We start from the raw sequence: 19,864 nt of genomic DNA on the forward strand, positions 1-19,864 counted from the left end.
GAGGCGGAAAGGAGATTTGAAGAACTATAAACACTGTTATTTACATCATGCATGTTTTACTTTTTCCACTGTTAAGAAAAGAAAGAAAACAGCAACCTTAAACTCTTTACATATGAAGAAAGTGCAGTTGAAAAAAGACAGCTTAAGAATTTGCATGCAATACAGAGAGATTAAACATTAACGACTGACAACATTGGTAAGAAACACCAGGAAAGCCTGTGGCAAGTACATTTTCTGGCATTGCAGAAAAAAACGTCAACAAGAGAAACCACAGATCATTGGACTTCTGTTTAAATTATGAAAACCTAACCAAAGAAATTCTAAAACAGATAACCTAAAAGAGACACAAATAAAGCAGATTTTCAGCTATTTCCACATGAAAAAACTAGAGATGAAGAACTTATTTTCCATTCTGATATGAATGAATTTTATGCAATTTTTCAAATTCCAGTATGAACACTTTGCATTCCAAGATCTGTATTTCTTGTAATTAATTCCCTGGGTGCTGACCTCTAGTGTCTTCACAAAAATCCATCCAAGTTAAAGAACGTTCTTCAAGTACATAACATTGCAAAATTAGTCAGCATAACCTAAAATTGTTCCACTCCTTTTCCTGCTCCTTTTGTGCAAAACTTGCACTGTAATACCAAAAGCTTCTTCTGGCAGTTGCATAGTAACAATTATCAAGAAAATAATGCAAAGAGAAGTAAGAAGATAGATAAAGACAGACTTCTGCTTGAGGGACGCAACCCAAGAATTTTATGCATGAAAATAAAAACAGCTGTAATTTCATGAGTGAGATTACCCATGAACATAAATATTTTTGAGATTAGAGTCCATTGTGCAATCATAACTGTGAAAATGTGACTGGGATTTTTGACAAAGCCCTGAAACACAGGTGCCTGCGTCCAAGATTTTGAATATACAACGTAAGACTTGCAACGATTAATTTTGAAATAATTGTATGTCCTGAACAAAACTTTGAAAATTTTGACTGCAGTTATAAGCACTTATACACACCTTATGAGGTTATTAATCAATGAAGATGAAAACATAGATTTCATTACCTCAGCAATAACCTATATAGTAAGACACGTGCGCTTTAAAAACACTATCTATCTACTAAAAAATCTATCACTAAAAAATCTATCAACATGTTATCAAGAATTACCAACCATGAGTGAAAGAACTACTCGGTTCTTGGCCAGATCTAGTAATAGATTACTTACCTGTTTTTCTTTATCCACTTTGGATATGAAAATCAGTTTATACTTGTCCTTAAAAGCAAAGTTTAGAGCCTGTATTGGAAAATATGATATAACGTTTGCCAAATTGCCATGCCAGAAATTGAGAAATCCTACAGGAAAAGAAATGGATTATTAAAATACATTTCCACAGTTCACGTTACACCAAAGCTATCATGCAACTTTCCTTCCACTGTTTCTACTTTGGTCTGAGCTGTAACAAAGGCCAAAAATATTCCTTTTCAGGACATTTACTTTATGGGTATTTGGATTTATTCTGACACTTACCAATGGATGTATGTGTTAGCACAAGAAAATCTATAACTACAAGACAAACGGCAATAATGCTGAGAAATGGGAAACATTTTCAACGTCCTCACTTCAAAAATTTATAAGGCTAAGGATACCTGTGTAAACTGCAGTCTGGAAACAGGCTAACATTTCACCTGTGTAGAAACTGTTTCCTTGAAGTAGCCTGCCTATGCATTTTAGCTTCCACAGGGGGTGCTCAGACACCATATTAAAGCAATGGCTAAATGGTTTATATGCATATGAGAAACTTCACAGGGCCTTTGTAATTACATCTTTTTTCTAAAGGAAGAAAAGGATTCCTTTGGACACTAAGAAAAATGCACTAAGACGTTAAATGCAGCTGAGGAGCTAATGCAGAAACAGATGTTATGGGAATCGTGAGAAGAAGCATATGCAGAGATGTACACAGACATCGCACCTGCACTGCGGCTGGCTCTGATCAGTGCTGTTAGATTTGGGTAGGCAGTGATGACAGACATCTCTGTAATGCGCAGCCATGCTCTTCATTCAAATATCTTGTTACCATTGGCGAAGGTAAAGACTCCTTAATGATAAAGAAAAGTCAAAACTAGGTGTTCATTTCTTACTTCAAGTACACTTTCATATGCATCAACATGGGGATGTCAAATATATAAGCAGTGCTCTGCAAAACTATCAGAAGGAAAACATTAAAGATGTTTTCATACTGTCCACAACCACTGAGCACAATTTTGCTACTATGCCACATGAATGCACAACCACTCAGTGGCTGCAGGTTTCACTCCTTTTCTGAAAAAACAGAAATCCAGGGGGTACTCCCATGGCAAACTCACCCTCTCCCCAGGTAACGCCACTCTGAACACCAGCAGCCCATGATGCAGCCCATGATGGCTTCTCCGTTGCTGTCGACACAGAGGTGTTTCTAAAAGCTTTTGTTTCCTGGGCTCCATACCTTGCTCATATGCACAAAGCAGTTGATCATGCCCTTCCTTGTACTACTGGTCTGCCTGCACCTGCTTGGACGAAGCCTGCACCTGCAGCAACAGCTTCACTCACTTGATGGGCACCATGGCTGTCTTGGAGATGGCAGCTGCCACACTGCTGGCCAGCAGGGCCTTTGTGAAGGACATGGGGTCGAGCAGACCCCTAGCCCTGTGGGGCTGCCATGGTGCCCACCTCCACCCCATACCCTTGGTGGCCAGAAACACCTGGTCCCTGCGTGAACGTGGCCCCTGGGCAGATGGCAATGCCTAGTGGTGGCTGCGCGGCTTCACCCCGCCATTAACGGCCTCAAGGGGCAGGGGGGTGGCACTGCCCTCCCTTGGTGGCTGGTCATTTCTGCCACCTTTCTGGATAACTGAAATCCAGGCCCTCAGTGGACACTGTGGCAGGTTTTTTCCCTGTTGGCTGCCAGGGGGAAAGTTAACCAAGAGGCCTGTTACAGAATCACAGAATCATCTAGGTTGGAAGAGACCTCCAAGATCACCGAGTTCAGCCTCTGACCTAACACTAACCAGTCCTCCACTAAACCATATCACGAAGCTCTACATCTAAATATCTTTTAAAGACCTCCAGGGATGGTGTCTCAACTACTTCCCTGGACAGCCTATTTTAATGCCTAACAACCCTTTCAGTAAAGAAGTTCTTCCTAATATCCAACCTAAACACATCATTCAGGCCAATTTGGTGATCAGCTGGCAGAATATGTAAGGGACACAGACTATACCTGGGAATCGAAAGCTACGAGAGTGAACATGGCACTGCTATAATGTACCTACAGCTACCTTTATATTAAACACAATTGAACAAAGAGCAACAAATCTTATTCCTAAATAGCCTCCATCCCTGAACGGCAGTCAGCAAGCTTCACAGAAACTTGGGGAACTTTCCAGAACATTCTGTAAGCTGTGGAAACTGGCCTCTCTCCCACAAGAAGAAACCAGGAAAAAGAACAACTAACAAATGGTTTAAGCCAGAATATTTGCTGATTCCATTGAACTGTGTGTTAATGAACATCATATATACTAAGTCAAAACACAATTTAGTATGTTATTTATACCCATTCTGTTACAGTTCGTAAGCGTCAATTCCTGCTAGAACTGCTGATAGCAAGAAAGTATTTTCTTTCATTGCTTTACCACCCCTGTATCTACAAACTTTATTACTAGCAAAGGCATGAAGCACCATATTTATTCAGTCATTTTTAATCATTAATGTTTTTAAAATGATTTTATTGCTTGCATTCCCTTGAAATTAGTCATTTTAACCCCGATACTCCACTGATTTTTTGTACACATTGCCTTGCCAATAATTCTTGTAAGTCATAATTTAAACACAAAATAAATGCATTTCTTCTGAACTTTAACACTGCCAGTTCAACTCCTTTAGTAGCTTCTCCATATCTGTTCCTTTAAACATTAATTCCATACACCACGAATCACAGCTATAATCTTCCTGCAAGTTACTATGCTACAAGATTTGTATCAAAGCTCATAAAAATCTGTGTTCTGTAGGAAATTAAGTCCTATCCTTTGGGGCTCTTTTTAAACATCTCTTAAAAATCTACAAAATCAAGTCTATGCTCAGCTGGGGAACAAATTAACCGTTAAGAGTCTCCTTAAGTGTAGTATCAACAAGATTAAGGCAGATTTTGCAACACATTTTATTGCTGAACGACACTGAGTATAAAAGTTGTACCATATCCTGATAGATGCCATTAATTCTTTTTAAGATGGGGTTTCTTGTGAAGGAGCAAGCCAATCTAAATAGCTGGTTGCTGCTGAAGGAGTCTCTTTCCTTCCGTTCCCTCTTTCTCCACACATACCTACATATTCACACTGTTTTTTTTCTGCATTGACTTAGCACAATTAAGTCAACAGAGTTTAGCCCACAACTGTGGCAGCAAAGTAACCTAGAAAAAAAATCTTTTAATAAGTTAGCAAAATTAACTAGATCTAAGTCTTTGTTTACATTGTTTATAATGATGGCCTTCTTTTCTGTATTCCTTTTACCATCTACAGAGAAAAAAAATATTCAAAGCCTTCCTATTTTAGACTTTTTAAAGGTGTTATTCAAGTATTGTCCATACTCCATACTGTTCCTTTTTTTTTTTTTTCTTTTTCTTTTTCTTCTTTCCCAAGCAGTATATCTCATATCATTTAATTTACAGATGGGGAACACAAATGCAAAAGCACTATATGCAACTCAGCTCTGTACATCTCAAACTGATACACTATTTCTCATCAAGGGGCCATAAATTCTGGAGAGGGCTGATTTATAAAACCTTCCGTCACATGCTTAAACTTCAGGCCTAAGACTTCTACTGCTTGGAATTAAAGCAACTGTTGAATGATTCAAGCCAAGCTGTGAATCACTTGTAGGGAGTGAACAGTCAAAGGCGTCTGATTGATTATTTTAGAATTAGTCTAAACAGTGCAATTTACTTGTTAAAACAAGATCAAAGGATTTGATCATGAGAGCCTATGGAACTGAATTTACTTTTCTAAATACTTAATTTTATTTTTTTGATCCCACTGTTTGAAATGCAATTTTAGTCATGCATTTTATGAAAAACACTTAGGAAAACCAAGTAGAAGCAGCAGAAAGGAAAAAAAAATGCACTGTTGACATGGAATGTGATGAGACACTATGCAGATGGCCAAATCTAAGTGTGCTGGCTAGGGGTAAAAATGGCCCAAAATCATACATTTTAAACTAAACCTTTAGTACAGAAAGCTGTAGGAGCAGCTAGTCTATAACAAACCTTTCAACAATTTGTAGGAAAGCTGAATTCTGCAGAAGACTTCTCCTGATTTTGCAAGTACTTTACCTTCTCTTGCCTTGTACTGATGTAAGCTAAATTATTTTTTTAATATCCAGTGGTAAATTGTAGAAGACTTAGCTAAACAAACACTGTTCAAATAAACAAAAGAGAAAATATGTTAAGTTAAAAAAATAGAGTAGCATTGTACTGGTCTTTGAAAAATAAACATTTTTATTAAGAAATTATGATTATAATACAAAAGTAGCTATCCATGCATAAACAAAAATATCACCCTCAGCACCTCTTTTTTTATGCCCTCAAAATTGTTTTTTAACAAATATGTTATTTACAATAAAAATCATGAAATCAAGTAAAACATCACTCACGCTATAGGCCTTGGGTGTGCAGCAGACTATACTGACAAAAATTGTAAGACATCAGTTTTGTGTGGCTAAATGCCATTAATCTGCTAAAATATTTCTCTGTGTTGATTAACACAATGTTACTGAATACACTTCAGTATTTTTTATGCCTTTAGAGGTACAAAATTTTCATTAATGGTAAATATATTTTTCCCCATCGGTGAGTGCCTAATATTCACAGAGCACTTTGAGGATATCAACTCATCATTTTATATTGAATACTGTACACTGAACAGCAGTGAACGTACAAATTATGTGAGGTTTTCATATAATAAAGTTACAATTGGGATAAATAATTTGGCAATATATAAAAACTTTGGTTCTCTGAAAACTTTTAAAGTATTCAATTGATGAGGTCATTGGAACCATCTCTGAAGTTTCACCTGTGTCATACCACAATGACAATTTACCTTCTTAAAAGCATTTCAAAGATATGCTATATGTGGATACCACAGTTGAGTTAATTTCTCATTATACTTAAGAACTTTAAAGAGACGACAAGGATGGCTGAATATTCACGAAGCTCATCTATGTAGCTAAACCAAAGGACAGTTTAAAGGCTAGTTCAACAGCGACTTCTGTGACCGAGTCATGAAAACAGACATAAAACTCCTGAGGTTTTGGATGCAGGAAGAGTCTCCTGAAAAACAACAAAACACATAAAAATAAGAAATCACAGGTGCAATCTTTTTCTTTTTGACCGTTCAATACATTCTGGTTGTAATCTTAAGGTTTCAGTATGACATTAAGAATAATTGCTGCGTAAAACTGCTAGCAAATTGCTGTGGCTCTCCTGCATTATCTTACTGATTTCATGTATTAGATTCTTAAAGCAACAATTTCTGTTCAGTTTTCTCAAGACTACCTGAAAACCAGTATTCAGGTTTTTAGTACGTATTTCAATGGTGCTGTTGTGTTTGCAATAATCCAGCTTTCGGGACTACAAGCTGCAATCAGGTTACTTCGGCACAAGCTCCTGTATTTACATATTTACTCATTTTTAAATTTAATACGGACTGGCCTGTACATTCCTACATGTCACTCCAACACAGTCTTCAAGGGAAAGAACTAAACAGGAAAGCTCTTCATATACTTGCGCACAACTCTGTGTAGCATTAAAATGTATCATATAGTTCTGTAAATATTAATGCATTGTCCCAGATGTAACACATGATCTGATAATGCAGAGACTGAAAGATTATTGTTATTACTTAAAAGATATCAACAGCAGTCTTGATATTTGACAGGTTCTTAATTTTTCCATAGCGCTTATAAGCAAACGGATAAGGATAGCGCTTATTAGCAAATGAACTACAGTTCTGTACAATCCCCTGTGAGATTCAGTTGTTTTTGTTTTGCTTTTAAAACATCTGACTTAAAGGCAAACAGGTTCAAAAAAAGATAAAAAAAAAAAAAAAAAAAAAAAAAGTAGAGGATTTCTGCATTATTATTCCTGGCCAAAATCATTACCTGTGGATGACATTTCTTCTCATTACAGTAGAAATAAGTTCTTATGCCATATTCAAAATATATTTTGCCGATTTTAAAGACTTTCATATTTGTGCAATAGTTGAACTAACCAACAGTCATAATTCAATGAATTGTAATCATTTATCTTCCTTTCACACCCTAGCCATACTGAGTTATCATTTCATATGGTGAAAGTATAGCTTCCACTTCACCAACCATTTGCATTTTTCTTTCTATTTTCTAGTAGGAATACCGAAGATAGAAGATAAATCCAGAAAAGAAGGCAAAATCCTGCTGACTGACTAATCTTGACATGACTGTCTGCTTAATGCAGATACAAAGTAGACATCACAAAAAATACGGTCAATAGAGGACAGAACAACACATAAGAAGTGGTGGCTACTGGCTTACTGGCCTAGGCTTAGAACAATTATAAGAGTTGCTATGTTCTTAATTGTCAAGTGATGATACATGCTATTTTCTCATTACACTTAATTATTTTTTAAAAATCTTACTATTACTTTTTGATACCTAGGGCAACATGCTGTTCTGTCAGGCAAATAAGGCTTAGCTATGTAGCAATAACCACGTATGTCATTATGAAAATCAATTAAGTGACATCATAGCAAATGGATTGTGATTTGTGGTAATGGCAGAACTTTGAAAGCAAGTTCAGAGTATGATTACAGTACTTTAGCATGTTTGCAGAGCACAGAGCAACATGGTGCAGTGCTGTGCCTTGTGCCAGCTCTGTGGTGTTAACACACTATCATGCTGCTCCCAAGTTAACAACATTTATGTTTAACACCAGGTGGAACATCATAGTAATGCAGCTTCCTAGATCCCAAATCAAAGCTACCTCATCAGAGTCCACTTGAGTATTTCTGTGATTTGTTACAGGGAAATTTTTTCCTAAAGAGTACAGTGGCACATTCAACATGGAAAATTTGGGGAGAAATACATGTAAATACATTTGTCTTTAAACTTACCCCACAACCCAGTAACTCATTGTTGGTGGTGGTTTCTTCTGATCAGTCCAGTTATCAGGAGTGCACTCAAACAAAACTCCATGTTCTCTTATCAGATCTAGGTCGTCATCTGCTGTACTAAATTCTGAAATCTTACTGCCTTTCTTCTTCTTCTGTAAAAAAAAAAAGGTGAAGTGTTAGTAAAGAATTATTTTTTTTTACGTAAATTACTAGCAAATATAATTATAACATGCTTTCTTCAGGAAGCTGCTGAATGATATTGCTTTCAAAAAGCCAGATTTAGAAGAGAACTATTTTGCTTATATGATTCTTTTCTCCACAATTTTGTTACTTTGGCATAAAAAGGCTTTTTTTTTTTTTTTCCATATTATGCAATCAGGAGGTTGTATATTCCTGTGTATATTCCACAATCCTTTTTTTTTTTTTTCTATCTGAAAAACATTCTCTTTAATAAGATATTTGAGCTCTTACAGCTTCATTAAAAACAGTGTGCTAAACAGTTAAACAGTGTGTTAAATAGTTAGCCAACCAGTGTGTTAAACAGTTAAACCTCTCACCCTCTCATCTTCCTTTCTTTGTTTGCCTTCTTAATTAAGAATTGCGATATTAAAAGCCTATTCAATAAACTTGGTCAGGCAGGTGTTTCTTTTTTTTTTTTTTTAAGCAAACAGTTGAAGTACTTTGCTCAGAGCATTTTGTTGCTTATACTTAGTATAAACGCATTGTACATTTTTTTTATGTGTTTTGTTGATTTTATTTTTTTGAGGGCTATGCTTTATGTAGAGCTTTTGAACAAAACCTATAGAAGTTCCAGGTGTGGAACTGAACCCCTGGTATCCATTCAGTAAGGATGAAATTGCATGCGCAAAGCCTACTTTGCTCTGTCTTCGTGCTCAACAGTTCTGTAAGTCCAATAAAGCTACTTTTCTTTCTACCAGAAATGGAAAGGGAACAGACACTGAGATAAGCTGAGGAGAAATTTTGAAAGGGTTTGTCACTTGTCCAACTCTTCTCCCCCTGAAGTCAAAGGATGTTTATTACTCTTTTGCATACATCTACATAGTGGAAAAACAAACTTTGTATCTTATTTTCTTTTTGAAGCATGAGAAGTGAGATGAGATTATGGAAATGCGTGGAAATCCCTTTGAAACAAATCTGCTTTAAGAGAACTGTTAAGATGAGGCATCTCTGGTTCCATTGCGACCATGCCAATCAACTTCTGTTCCAATCAGTTGCTTCTGAGAGGAAAGAAAAGGTTTTCCTGGAGGGGAAAACAACAACAACAAAACATACATAGGGAAATAGGGAACTTGTCTGCCATATGCAGAAGCGTAAACCAACATATCTCAACATGCCTATAACACTGAAAATGTGGGGAGTGTCTAGAAGAGAAAAGATGTTCACAGTACCGTAACTATGCTGTCTCTCTCAAAATGTTGAAGAAAAATGAACTTTAGTACTTGGAAAACAAAATGGCTAATATTTGCTTGAGCAAATGTCTTTTAAATTTCCCTAAGCATGCTTTGGATTAAATTCATACAGTATATTCTAAATTACTACACACAGTAGAAGAAATTTCACAATAGATGACAATACTGCATCTTTAGTATGTAATATTATAAAACATTAAACCTGTTTTTGCTAATGCTGCTACTGAAGAGATTTAAGGAATATGTTAGAATGCTGTCTAATGATTTTTCCTCAACAAAAAAATGGGGTTGCTATCATGCAATTTCCAAGTGGACATTTGTTTAAATTTTAGCATGTCTTACATGCATACTGAAAATATTAAAGAAAAATAACGCATTAAGATGGGATACTGGATAGAAGTGTGGACATGATTTACTTCTGTACTTTTATGTGCATAAAGAATTATTTCCTTGTGATTTTAAATGTAAGAATATGTGACAATGATTAAGAAAATTAGGCCAGAGCTGCCTGTTAGATCCAGGCATATATATTATAGGGTTTAAAGCTACAGAACTTATTTTTGCTCAATTTCAACTTTTCTTTTTTTCAACATTTTTGTGCATATTTAGAAATGGTAAATTTTCAGTTCTCAAAAGGTTGGTAAAAATTATTACTAATTACAATAATTTTGCATAATTGCTGCAATTTTCTAAATCCTAAACCATAACAATATTTACCTGATGTGATGTCAAAGAATAAACAGTATGATAGTGTATTTTTTTTTTTTGTCATGCCCTATGAACACAGAAAACTTCTATTCATTCTTTTACATTTTCCTCATGCTCTAATGCAACTGGACAATTTCAGCCTTAATTGTTGAAACCAACAAAACTACCCCCAATTTGTAGAGTCAAAATACTATTAATTCTTTTGTTACCACGCTGGCTTACAGGAGATTCTTAGATTTTTCTCTAAGAGAAACTTTGTTTTCCAGCATGTGTTTAATTATTTTTGACTTTCAGGGCAGAATGAACACAGCTGCCCCAAAGAACCCAGAAAAGCCTATGCCAAGATACCTATTGCCAAAACACAAGTTTTCACTTTTAAGCATGAGTTCTTCAGTTTTTATGAATTATACCTAGCAGTTGAATGATTTGTTTATTTATTTTTCATATTTCATTTGTATTTTTGGTTTGAATTATAAACCGTCCATTTAACATTTGTAACAGTTGTAAACAAAAGCAATTTGATCATAAGACACATTTGTGTATTCTCTCTGCTTCCTTTAGGATTTCCAGATCTCCTGATAGAAGCGCCCAAAACACAAGACCCATTGCCAATGTTCCATTCGGCCAAACCTCAGTGTCACTGGAAGTTGACAGAACAATCCAAATTAATCCGTTTTTCTAACACTTAAAAATAAATAAATAAAAATTCCCAGATTATTTATGAGACACGGTCTAACCAGAATTGACTTCTTCAGTAACTTAAAGAAAACACAAAGAGAAATTATACTGATATTTCCAAATGGCATTCATTCAATTTGTACTGTTATTCCCCATTTCTCATTTAACACACTTGGATCGTCACTTTAGGACCTAAAAAGTTGCAACTGGTATACATCATTCCACTTATATTTCATTATTTCTCTTTTTCAAATGGATTAAATAGATGGCAAAATTATCATGGATGAAATGTTACCCTAATTTGGCTCATGTCAGTAAAAATCAACTGCACAATTAACAAACCAGACTTCTAGAAAAACAAAAAGCGCATTGAACGCAAAATGTCTGTTCTGAGTGTCTCTAATTGATTCTTATACCTATTACTTAGATTTCTGCATTACTATTACTGTTTTACTTTAAATGGATCATCTGAAGAAAAATGAAAGTTGTAACCAAAATCAAGGCAGGGCAGCTGCTCGCATCATATCTTTTTTTTTTTCCTAGTACCCGCGTAAAGGTCTGGCAGCTGCCACTGGGCTTCAGCCTAACTGTAGAGCAAAGCCTGAATTGCTATCTTTGTACAGAGAAAAAACCGCTCACCTATTCTGCCATCCCACATGATCTAAAATCCAAGAGATGATTTAGCAGCATAATTAAGAGGAATTGATCATTGTAGCCAGTCATCTTCTAGACAGATGCCACTGTGGGCAAACTATTAGAGATGTTAGTGTCTGGCAAGTGGCTAAGCAATCTCAGGTAGCACAGAGACCAAAAACCCAGAATGAACACCCTCTCAGCTGCAGAGAGGCCGTCTTCAGGGCAGTGCTCAGACACTATGACAGGGCACTGAGGGGAGGCTGCACTATCACTGTTCATATCAAACATTTTCTGTGAAAAACAGAGGGCCTACATCTCCTTTTCCTGCCAGTGTGAAGTTTCCTTATAGAAGTAATATGACTAAAAAATGACCCTTTTCACTCTTACAGCTCTTAAACCCAGTATTTGAAACTTTTTGCTAAGTTAGAGTCCTAACATCAAACAGAAAAAGAAAATACCATACTGGATACATGGAGTACTTACTTTGAGGGCATGGCTGGAGGAACTGACCATAATTACATGCACACATGGTTGGATGCTCTGAGAGAGAACCCTCTCGTAACAGTGAAAGTGCATTATAAGCTACTACACAAAGAGCTGCCTGTCAGTGATCTTTTTTAAATAGTGAAGTGAAAACGATCTTGAAATACTGAGTTGAGAAGGTAAATAGAGAGGAAAACTGAAGTAAGACAAAGCTTTCATACTTGGTTTTTCATGGACTGCTGAAAAACTGAGCGAATTGAAAGACAGCAACGATGAAAATTCTCGATTAACTGTGGGTGGATGGAGCCACCGAGCTGTGCTACTTCCTTGTGAGTTGGAGTAATAAAGATTCCTTGCATTGTTTCCAAAGATAAATAGTGGAAGAGGGTATTCTCAGGACCAGATGTCAACCTTCAAAAATAGGAGAATTCATTTAATATTCAAATACATTTGTATGAAATTTCAGTTAAACAATGCAAACTTTTTTTTTCCTTAAAACAGACCTGTCTTTTCCAGTAACTACAATGGAATACAACAAAGGACACATTTGAAAGGTGCTTATTTTTATACCAAGGAAATCTGCTAATTTGGACTGTTTATACTCAAATACGTATTTTTCAAGCAAGTCTGGTGCTAGTTAGATATTCTGCTTGTGATCTCAAAGCTTCTCATCAAAAAAGAAAAGGGAAGGGAGAAATAAAAGCTTTGAAGGAAAGGAACGCTTTCTTTAGCACCCAAAAAAACCACCAGATCAGACTGCATTGTCACAAGGAACAGGTAGAAACAAGGAAGGTCATGGCTTCTATGTCCTTTGTGCTTAGTGGCACCAGGGACACAAAAGGTGTATGCATGCCAAAAACTCATTTATTTGAGCTTCTAAGGTTATATAATTATGTGACACGGATACATTCTACTGAAGTATTCTTGAGAAAGTCTTCTCTTCTAATTTATACTCCATTAAGAGCTTGCATAGCAAAATTTTGGTTAGAATAAAAGTAAGCAAGAACTTCTGTGATCTGTGCATCTTCAAAAATCCATGCATGTATGACCTTAAAAATCAAATATTTAATAAAAAAAATCTTACTTGATAGCATTAAAGAGTTCTATATCCTTTTCTGACAGGTTCTTTTTAGGGTTTCCTAAATTAAATGGATTTGGTAGGGTATGTTTTTTTCTAGTGACCTGAAAAACAAATAGATAGATGAACTAACAGACAAAATAAAGGTAAGGAAAGAACAAAATCAAACCAGGAAATCACCTATTTAAAAGAAAAAAAAAATAGTACTTTTAAAAAGGCTCAGTTGCATCAACTAACATAAATGTATTTTAGTCTATTTTAGGCTGAAATTGATTAGAAACAGTTGTACAACTGTACAGCAAGTTGTCATAATCACTTTTGTTTACACCATTATTATTTTGGGGATATTCTCCAATTACTTCTGCTGATTCCAACACAGCTGTGCCCAATTTAGTCATCCGAAAACCAAATATTTAGAAGTGATAATAATCACAATAAAAAATGTGATGGCTGTGAGGCTGACCCAAAGCTTCCCAAGACAGCAGTATTTTCTACTGAATTCAGTAACTCTTGAATTTTTATTTACTTGTAGTTTTTTTTTTTTTTCCCTGTTTGTTTGTTTTTAGTTCGTGATTTTTTAGAAGAATTGCTACCTCCCCCAAGCCCAGAAGAACCTTGAACAATTTGCTTTGTCCCTGTTCTCAGACCTGATCAGCTACAGCTTGTGGATTACTGCTTTCATCTTCTGCGGGACCTTCATTGCCATGGTCAGGTCCTCCACTGCTTCTCGTAGGACTTGGCTTACGTGTCGTTAAGGATGAGTCACCAAACAGGGTCCTTTTGCTTGCTGGAGTAGTTACTGTTTTGGAAGCATTTTGTATCTTGCTTAGGATGGGTGAGGTGGTCAAGCTCTCCAGTTTGTCACGTGTTGCAGGAAGGAACCAGTCTGCACAAGATAAAGGTGGAATGGAAGGAGAATCTAGCCTTTCCTCTATGCTGGCATCTATTCCTTCCAGCTGAAGTATAGTGGCTTTGACCTGATCTACATATATACAGTCTGGTCCTGGATTCCCAATGGCTTTTGATGCACAGCCTCCTGCCTCTAGCAGAACACACAGCATGAAGTGTCTCTGTAAACATGGAGGTAGCAACATTAGCCTCTGATTTCAAATATAGCATTATATCTTATCAGATACTTGGACAAAAACCAGCACAATATTCAGCAGTCCTTCCTCCTCCCCAGAGGAGTTTTTTATTTTTCTAATCAAATCATGTCCAAGGAGATCTTTCTCCTTACATGTTATCTAAGTTAACATGCAAACAAAAAAGAGTATGATTTACTCACTCATTAGATACTTGCCTTTAAAAAAAGGCAAAAAGAACGCACAACACATTAAAAAAATCTTAAGTGAGTTATCTGAAAATACAAAATCATGAAAGTAAAAACATTTTCAACTGAAGTGAGAAAGTAGAAAAGGTAACGAGAATTATTAGAACTTGCAAGCTTTACAGACATAGAAATTATTGTACTACCTGAGAAATTCTATCCCATGAACTGCTACAATATGAGTATTTTCTAAAATTACTAAATTAACAGGTGTAAATTTATGATCTTACTGAACAACAGACAATACCCAACACCAACACAGAGCACAGGAGAAGGGGCATACTGCAGGTGTTAACTTACCAAGCCAACTATCAATAAGAAGTATCTTGCTTCAGGTTCTCTGTATCCTGTAAAACTTGACACTTCGCATGGCTGGATGTGATGCTGTGGAAATACCTCCCGCCATATCACTAACTGACCAATCTTCTGTTCTGCTGCCAAGGGTAACAGACAATAGTGCCGGCTATATAAACCTATATCAATAAGATCTTCCTTTGGCAAGTGATTACCGATCAAGTAACCCTTAATTAAACACAGAAAAGGAAGCGTATTCAGTAAGAAATGTGCTGACAAAACTATGCAAAAAAAATTATGCTGACAGTTTACTCTCATAATGCTACTGGCATAAAGATCAATTGGATGACAATAAATTTCTTAAAGCTACAACTGTTATCTTTCTCTTTCTTTATATTGTCAAATACATTATCTATATTTAGTAAAATAGATTTATAATTAAGGTCGAAGAGAAAAAAGCTGTTGATCCAAATTTTCAAGTCTTTGATTTGAAGACCCATTAAAAATAGAGGAGCTGTTGTCTCTATTAAATAATAGCAATGCCCCCACAAAGAGATACTGTTAGAATATCACACTGAATCAATTCAAGTGTGATTTTAATCTCATAATACCGTCTTTCTTCAATCCACGGGTCATATGACAGAATTTACGTAGGACAACTTCAAACAAGTATTTTGTCCTTATTGATCATATAGCACATTTCACTTCATGAAATCTTTTTTTGTTGTTATGGTGTTTGAGTTTTGTGTCACTAAAATTACACTTAAAGTAATCACACATTTCTCCTATTTGTAAGGTTCTGAAAAGAGTTACTCCGTGACTGGGTTAGATTTCTAGAAGTTGTATTTTCTTAATCTATAGACCTTAATCAGTAATACTACCTTGTAGAAGAGACAAGAGCCCATAATCACGTATAATCTTCTCATGTCGTAGTAATCTTCAGACTGTGAACAAAGGCATGGATTTTTAGTTCCGAATTTTTGAGTGATACAAGTAAAACATTTAATTCCAATCAGCTGTAATCAGACTTATTCAGTATTTTGACTTCTTATATCATGAGGGCATCAGAAAGGCATTAATAACGGTATTTTGAGCAGTTAAGAGAAATACAAAGTTTTTAGCCTCCATTATAGATTTTCATGTCACTACAGTTTTCTCTAACAGTTTTCAGCTCAAGGTAAGATGCTCAGTTTTCCTATCCAGTGTTTATCTATTCATAAACTATTTTTGTAGGATATGCTAATTCTCACAATTCTTAACAGCAAAGTAACTGAAGCATAACTACTGACACCAGAGGCCCTCCTAGAGCAAAACTTCCAGGTCAAAGCATTTTCTTATCCAGTATTTGCAATTTTACCCCAAATACACCTATTTGTTATTTTTTTTTTTAGTTTAGATGCCCATTGGTCTCAGTGAAGACTAACTTTATATGGAGTCTAGAATATTTTAAATTATTGGGTGCAATCAGTTTCTTTGAAATAAAATACAACCTAAACATCCTTTTCTGTAAATATTCATCCATATTTTGTTTTTTGTTCTTTCAAAACATTGACTGTACATTTACCTAATTTATATTTTAAGCTTTAAGCAACTTTAGCTATTTTTAGTAATGAAGAATATCTATGTCCCAAATTGTTATACTAAATATACTAAATCAAGCACCTGTTCTTCACACCTAATATTTTAAAATTATATTCTTTATTAGGTATATTATAATTATAATAATTTAAAAATACACATAATTATTCTGAAATGTGATTTTAAGAAAGCTCTTTCAGAAGTAAAATTGAAAATTCAGTATGTTTACATCTCACTATCCTGTAGAGGAATTAAAGAACATATACTCGAGTAAATTACTATCTTCTTCTTTATGAGCGTTAAAAGTATGCATAACTTGTAATTGTTTTATTCAAACTGATAACTCAAGTTCTCTGAGCTCCACAGAAGCTTTGCGTTTTATTCGCAATTGCTTGGGAAGGAGACAGTTTCTATACAAAGAAAAATGAACAACAAACAACAGTTATGTTGAAATTAGAGTGTTCTTGTAAATAACCCATGGACTTAAATTATAGTAAATGATGTTTCTCAGTGACTAATCCTAGAGGATTACAATATGGTAACATTAACCATAGAGTAAAATTCAGGATAAAAATGGGTAAAATTGATCCGTCTTAAAACAAGAGTAATGCAGTATACTTTTACTTTGACTCCCACTTGATTGCAAAACATGGATGAGTTTGTAGTTAGTGCTTTTTTAAGCTACTGAATATGAGCAAGGTAAAGGGATACTGTGCAATGCAAATAACTAAGACAAATGTTTACCAGTTCTGCAAAATCAGCTGCTTCAAGGTCGCTCAGTGCTGTGTCAATTTCCATCTGAAATATTTAAACATTTTAATAGACTCTTCTAACACATTAATTTACAATATCAGCATATTCACTAATAGATAGTTCACTTTATCTTGCTAATCTGAGAAGATTAGGATTCACATGTACAAAGTGAATGGAGAAAAATTGCAGTATCAGGTATCAGGAACACCTCAATTTATTAGATTAAAGAAATATTCTTCAATTGCTATGCATTTCCCTCTTTGAGACTAAAATTTCTCTGCTTGCTTGCCTTCTGACCCGCTGTTCTGTATATAAAGGAGATGTCCCTTATTCCAGCGTGGTTTAAAATATGAGGCCTAGTGACTACTCCTCGAAGGCTAGAGACAACACAGAAATCTGGCAAGCTACTATATCCAACTGAGTTATTAGACAAATCTTTTTCACAATACATTTGGTTTTTGTTTCTATGGAATTCTGCAGTACTTTCTCATACATTAGCTCTGTTCTGCTTATACTGCTCTATGCTTTTGCATTTCTCTTACTTCAGGAGGTTAGTTAACTCAAATTTTACTAAAAATACTTTGCTTTAAAGAATATTGTACTAGCCACTGAAGTTCACGACATAAATGTGCTACTAATGAAAAGAACCTAAACCCACCATGACAAACTCCTTGGGCTATATAAACAAGCTGACTCTAATTGAAATACAGCCAGTTTTGCAAACAGAAATGTCAGCTACGCTGTTGGCAGTCAACAAACTAACCAACCTCTCAGCTTTTTCCCCAGTTAAGATATAAATGGCTTTCTGCCCAACAAGCAACTGACATTTGTATTCTCCAAAGAATACACAAATAAAAAGATCTTCACTAAAACTTATGTTGCAGAAATTTCCTCTTTTTTCTAGGAAAAAAAAAATAATTCTTACAGATGTGGATGATCTAAGGTAATTTTGGAACCCCCTGTTCGTATCATACATATAAAATAAAATACATTGTTTCCTAAATTCCTGGAATTTTACAAGAAAGGAAGCAACCTGAAAGCTAAGGTAGAGAACAAACTGTTACAGTCTCCCTGCAGAAACGTAAGAGAGAAGAAAAAAAGCATGGAGGAAAAAAGACATGGAGAAAAAAAAAATTGTCACCAAATAGCACAAGAAAATAAACATGTCATTTCCTGTGTAAGAACATGTGACAACGGAGATACACTGAGTTACATTTCTAATGTATATTAGACTGCAGATTGGCCATATTCTACAATTACGTATTGCATAAACATTTTATTCCCCTTGGTTATGGAGCATGGATTTTGCAAGTGAGTGGATATGTATGTTACAGGACTATGTGCACCCCCCTAGATTTTTCACTTGGATAGTAGATATAACTCCGGAGTTATGATATACAAGTAACTTTCTTGAGACACTCAGGGAATACACACTTCTGTAGCTGCAACATATATAACATGTAGTATAAATGCAGCAGTTGGACTAAATTCTCCCCAACATATCCAGCACGTTTAGCAAAAATGTATCTAAACAGATACCATGGGGCAAGGGAGAGAGAACTAAATCATTATGGGTCTGCTAACCAAGTCAAAGAAGACAATTTGTATTATGGAGAAAGGAGAGAGAAGTCTGCACTAGCAAACAGGAATCTGTTTAGTAATGAATGGCACTCAGTGATGCATAGCTTGCAATGTCCATGGCAACTTTTATTAATGAACAGTAGCAAGCCTGAAACAAGTCTGCAAACCCTGTCAATATTCAAGTTGAAAGACTTACCACTTATTCCCTCCCCAGAAAGCAGACTTACAAAAATCATACACAAGGTCTTCTCATTAAACATGCAATTCAGAAAGCGAGGTAAGTCTTAGTTAATAATTTGCTCTTTATAGATTCTTTATTTGAGCACACCACTGCAGAAGTAAGGTCATTTGAGCATCCAAACTCAGTCCTCTTGCAGAGCCATTCTGAGAAGAACTTGTAATTTTCCATTGCACGGTGTCTTTACTTTCATGGACAACAGTGAAGATTGTTGCAAAGTCTCTTTCCTGTTACTCATTAAATAAGTTTAGGTAACAGCTTCTGGTCAGCTCAGATCACAATCGTTGTCTAATAATTAGTATTAACCTTAACTGTGTTAGCCACAAACATACAAATATTTTGGGTCTTTCCATGGAAGAAAACTCCCAGCTTAAAATTTTCCAACTGTTTCATCTGCATTAAATCATGGCAAATAGTTACTAAAGAAAACAAACTCTAGAAGGACGGCACTAACATACCCTTAACATCTTTCCAGCTTCATTTTTTTTCTGCTGTGAAATTTAGTAAAAACACATGCTGACATAAATATGATATGCAAACAACTCTTCACATGATATGGAAAATAACTTCCTAACTGAAGGGTTGAAAATACTTAAAAATCATGAAGGTAAACAAAACATGATTCCCTAGATTCACTAATATTCACTGGAGGATGGAAAATGAAAATGCAGTAAATCTTTCTTTCACTCATTCTAAACCCTGAAGTGAAACCTGAAAATCTAAGGGGTCCACCCTGCCTTACTACAATACCTGATACTTCCGGAATATAGGATAATATATAAATTAGTAGGAAATTGTCATTACAGTATGTGCATTGTATGGAAAGTAACCTTCTCAACAGGAACTTGACTAGATATTAGAGTTTTATATGTTAATAAGACTGTTTTAAATAGAAAAGAGT

General features: G+C 35.4%; 1 protein-coding gene across 1 annotated transcript in view; it reads right to left on the minus strand.

Moving 5' to 3' along the window:
* Positions 1-5,617: 5,617 nt before the first annotated feature.
* The window catches only part of INTU (inturned planar cell polarity protein), a 41,881-nt gene continuing 27,634 nt past the window's right edge, over positions 5,618-19,864 (minus strand). The window contains exons 9-16 of the mRNA XM_032186306.1: positions 17,136-17,189; positions 15,695-15,757; positions 14,820-15,041; positions 13,840-14,262; positions 13,199-13,296; positions 12,336-12,525; positions 8,180-8,331; positions 5,618-6,360 (exon numbers count right to left, since the gene is read on the minus strand). Coding sequence (XP_032042197.1) covers positions 6,249-6,360; positions 8,180-8,331; positions 12,336-12,525; positions 13,199-13,296; positions 13,840-14,262; positions 14,820-15,041; positions 15,695-15,757; positions 17,136-17,189 — 1,314 coding nt within the window. The 3' untranslated portion in view covers positions 5,618-6,248. The remainder of the gene's footprint in view (positions 6,361-8,179; positions 8,332-12,335; positions 12,526-13,198; positions 13,297-13,839; positions 14,263-14,819; positions 15,042-15,694; positions 15,758-17,135; positions 17,190-19,864) is intronic.

Source organism: Aythya fuligula, chromosome 4 (assembly GCF_009819795.1).
Source record: "Aythya fuligula isolate bAytFul2 chromosome 4, bAytFul2.pri, whole genome shotgun sequence".
Lineage (NCBI taxonomy): Eukaryota > Metazoa > Chordata > Aves > Anseriformes > Anatidae > Aythya > Aythya fuligula.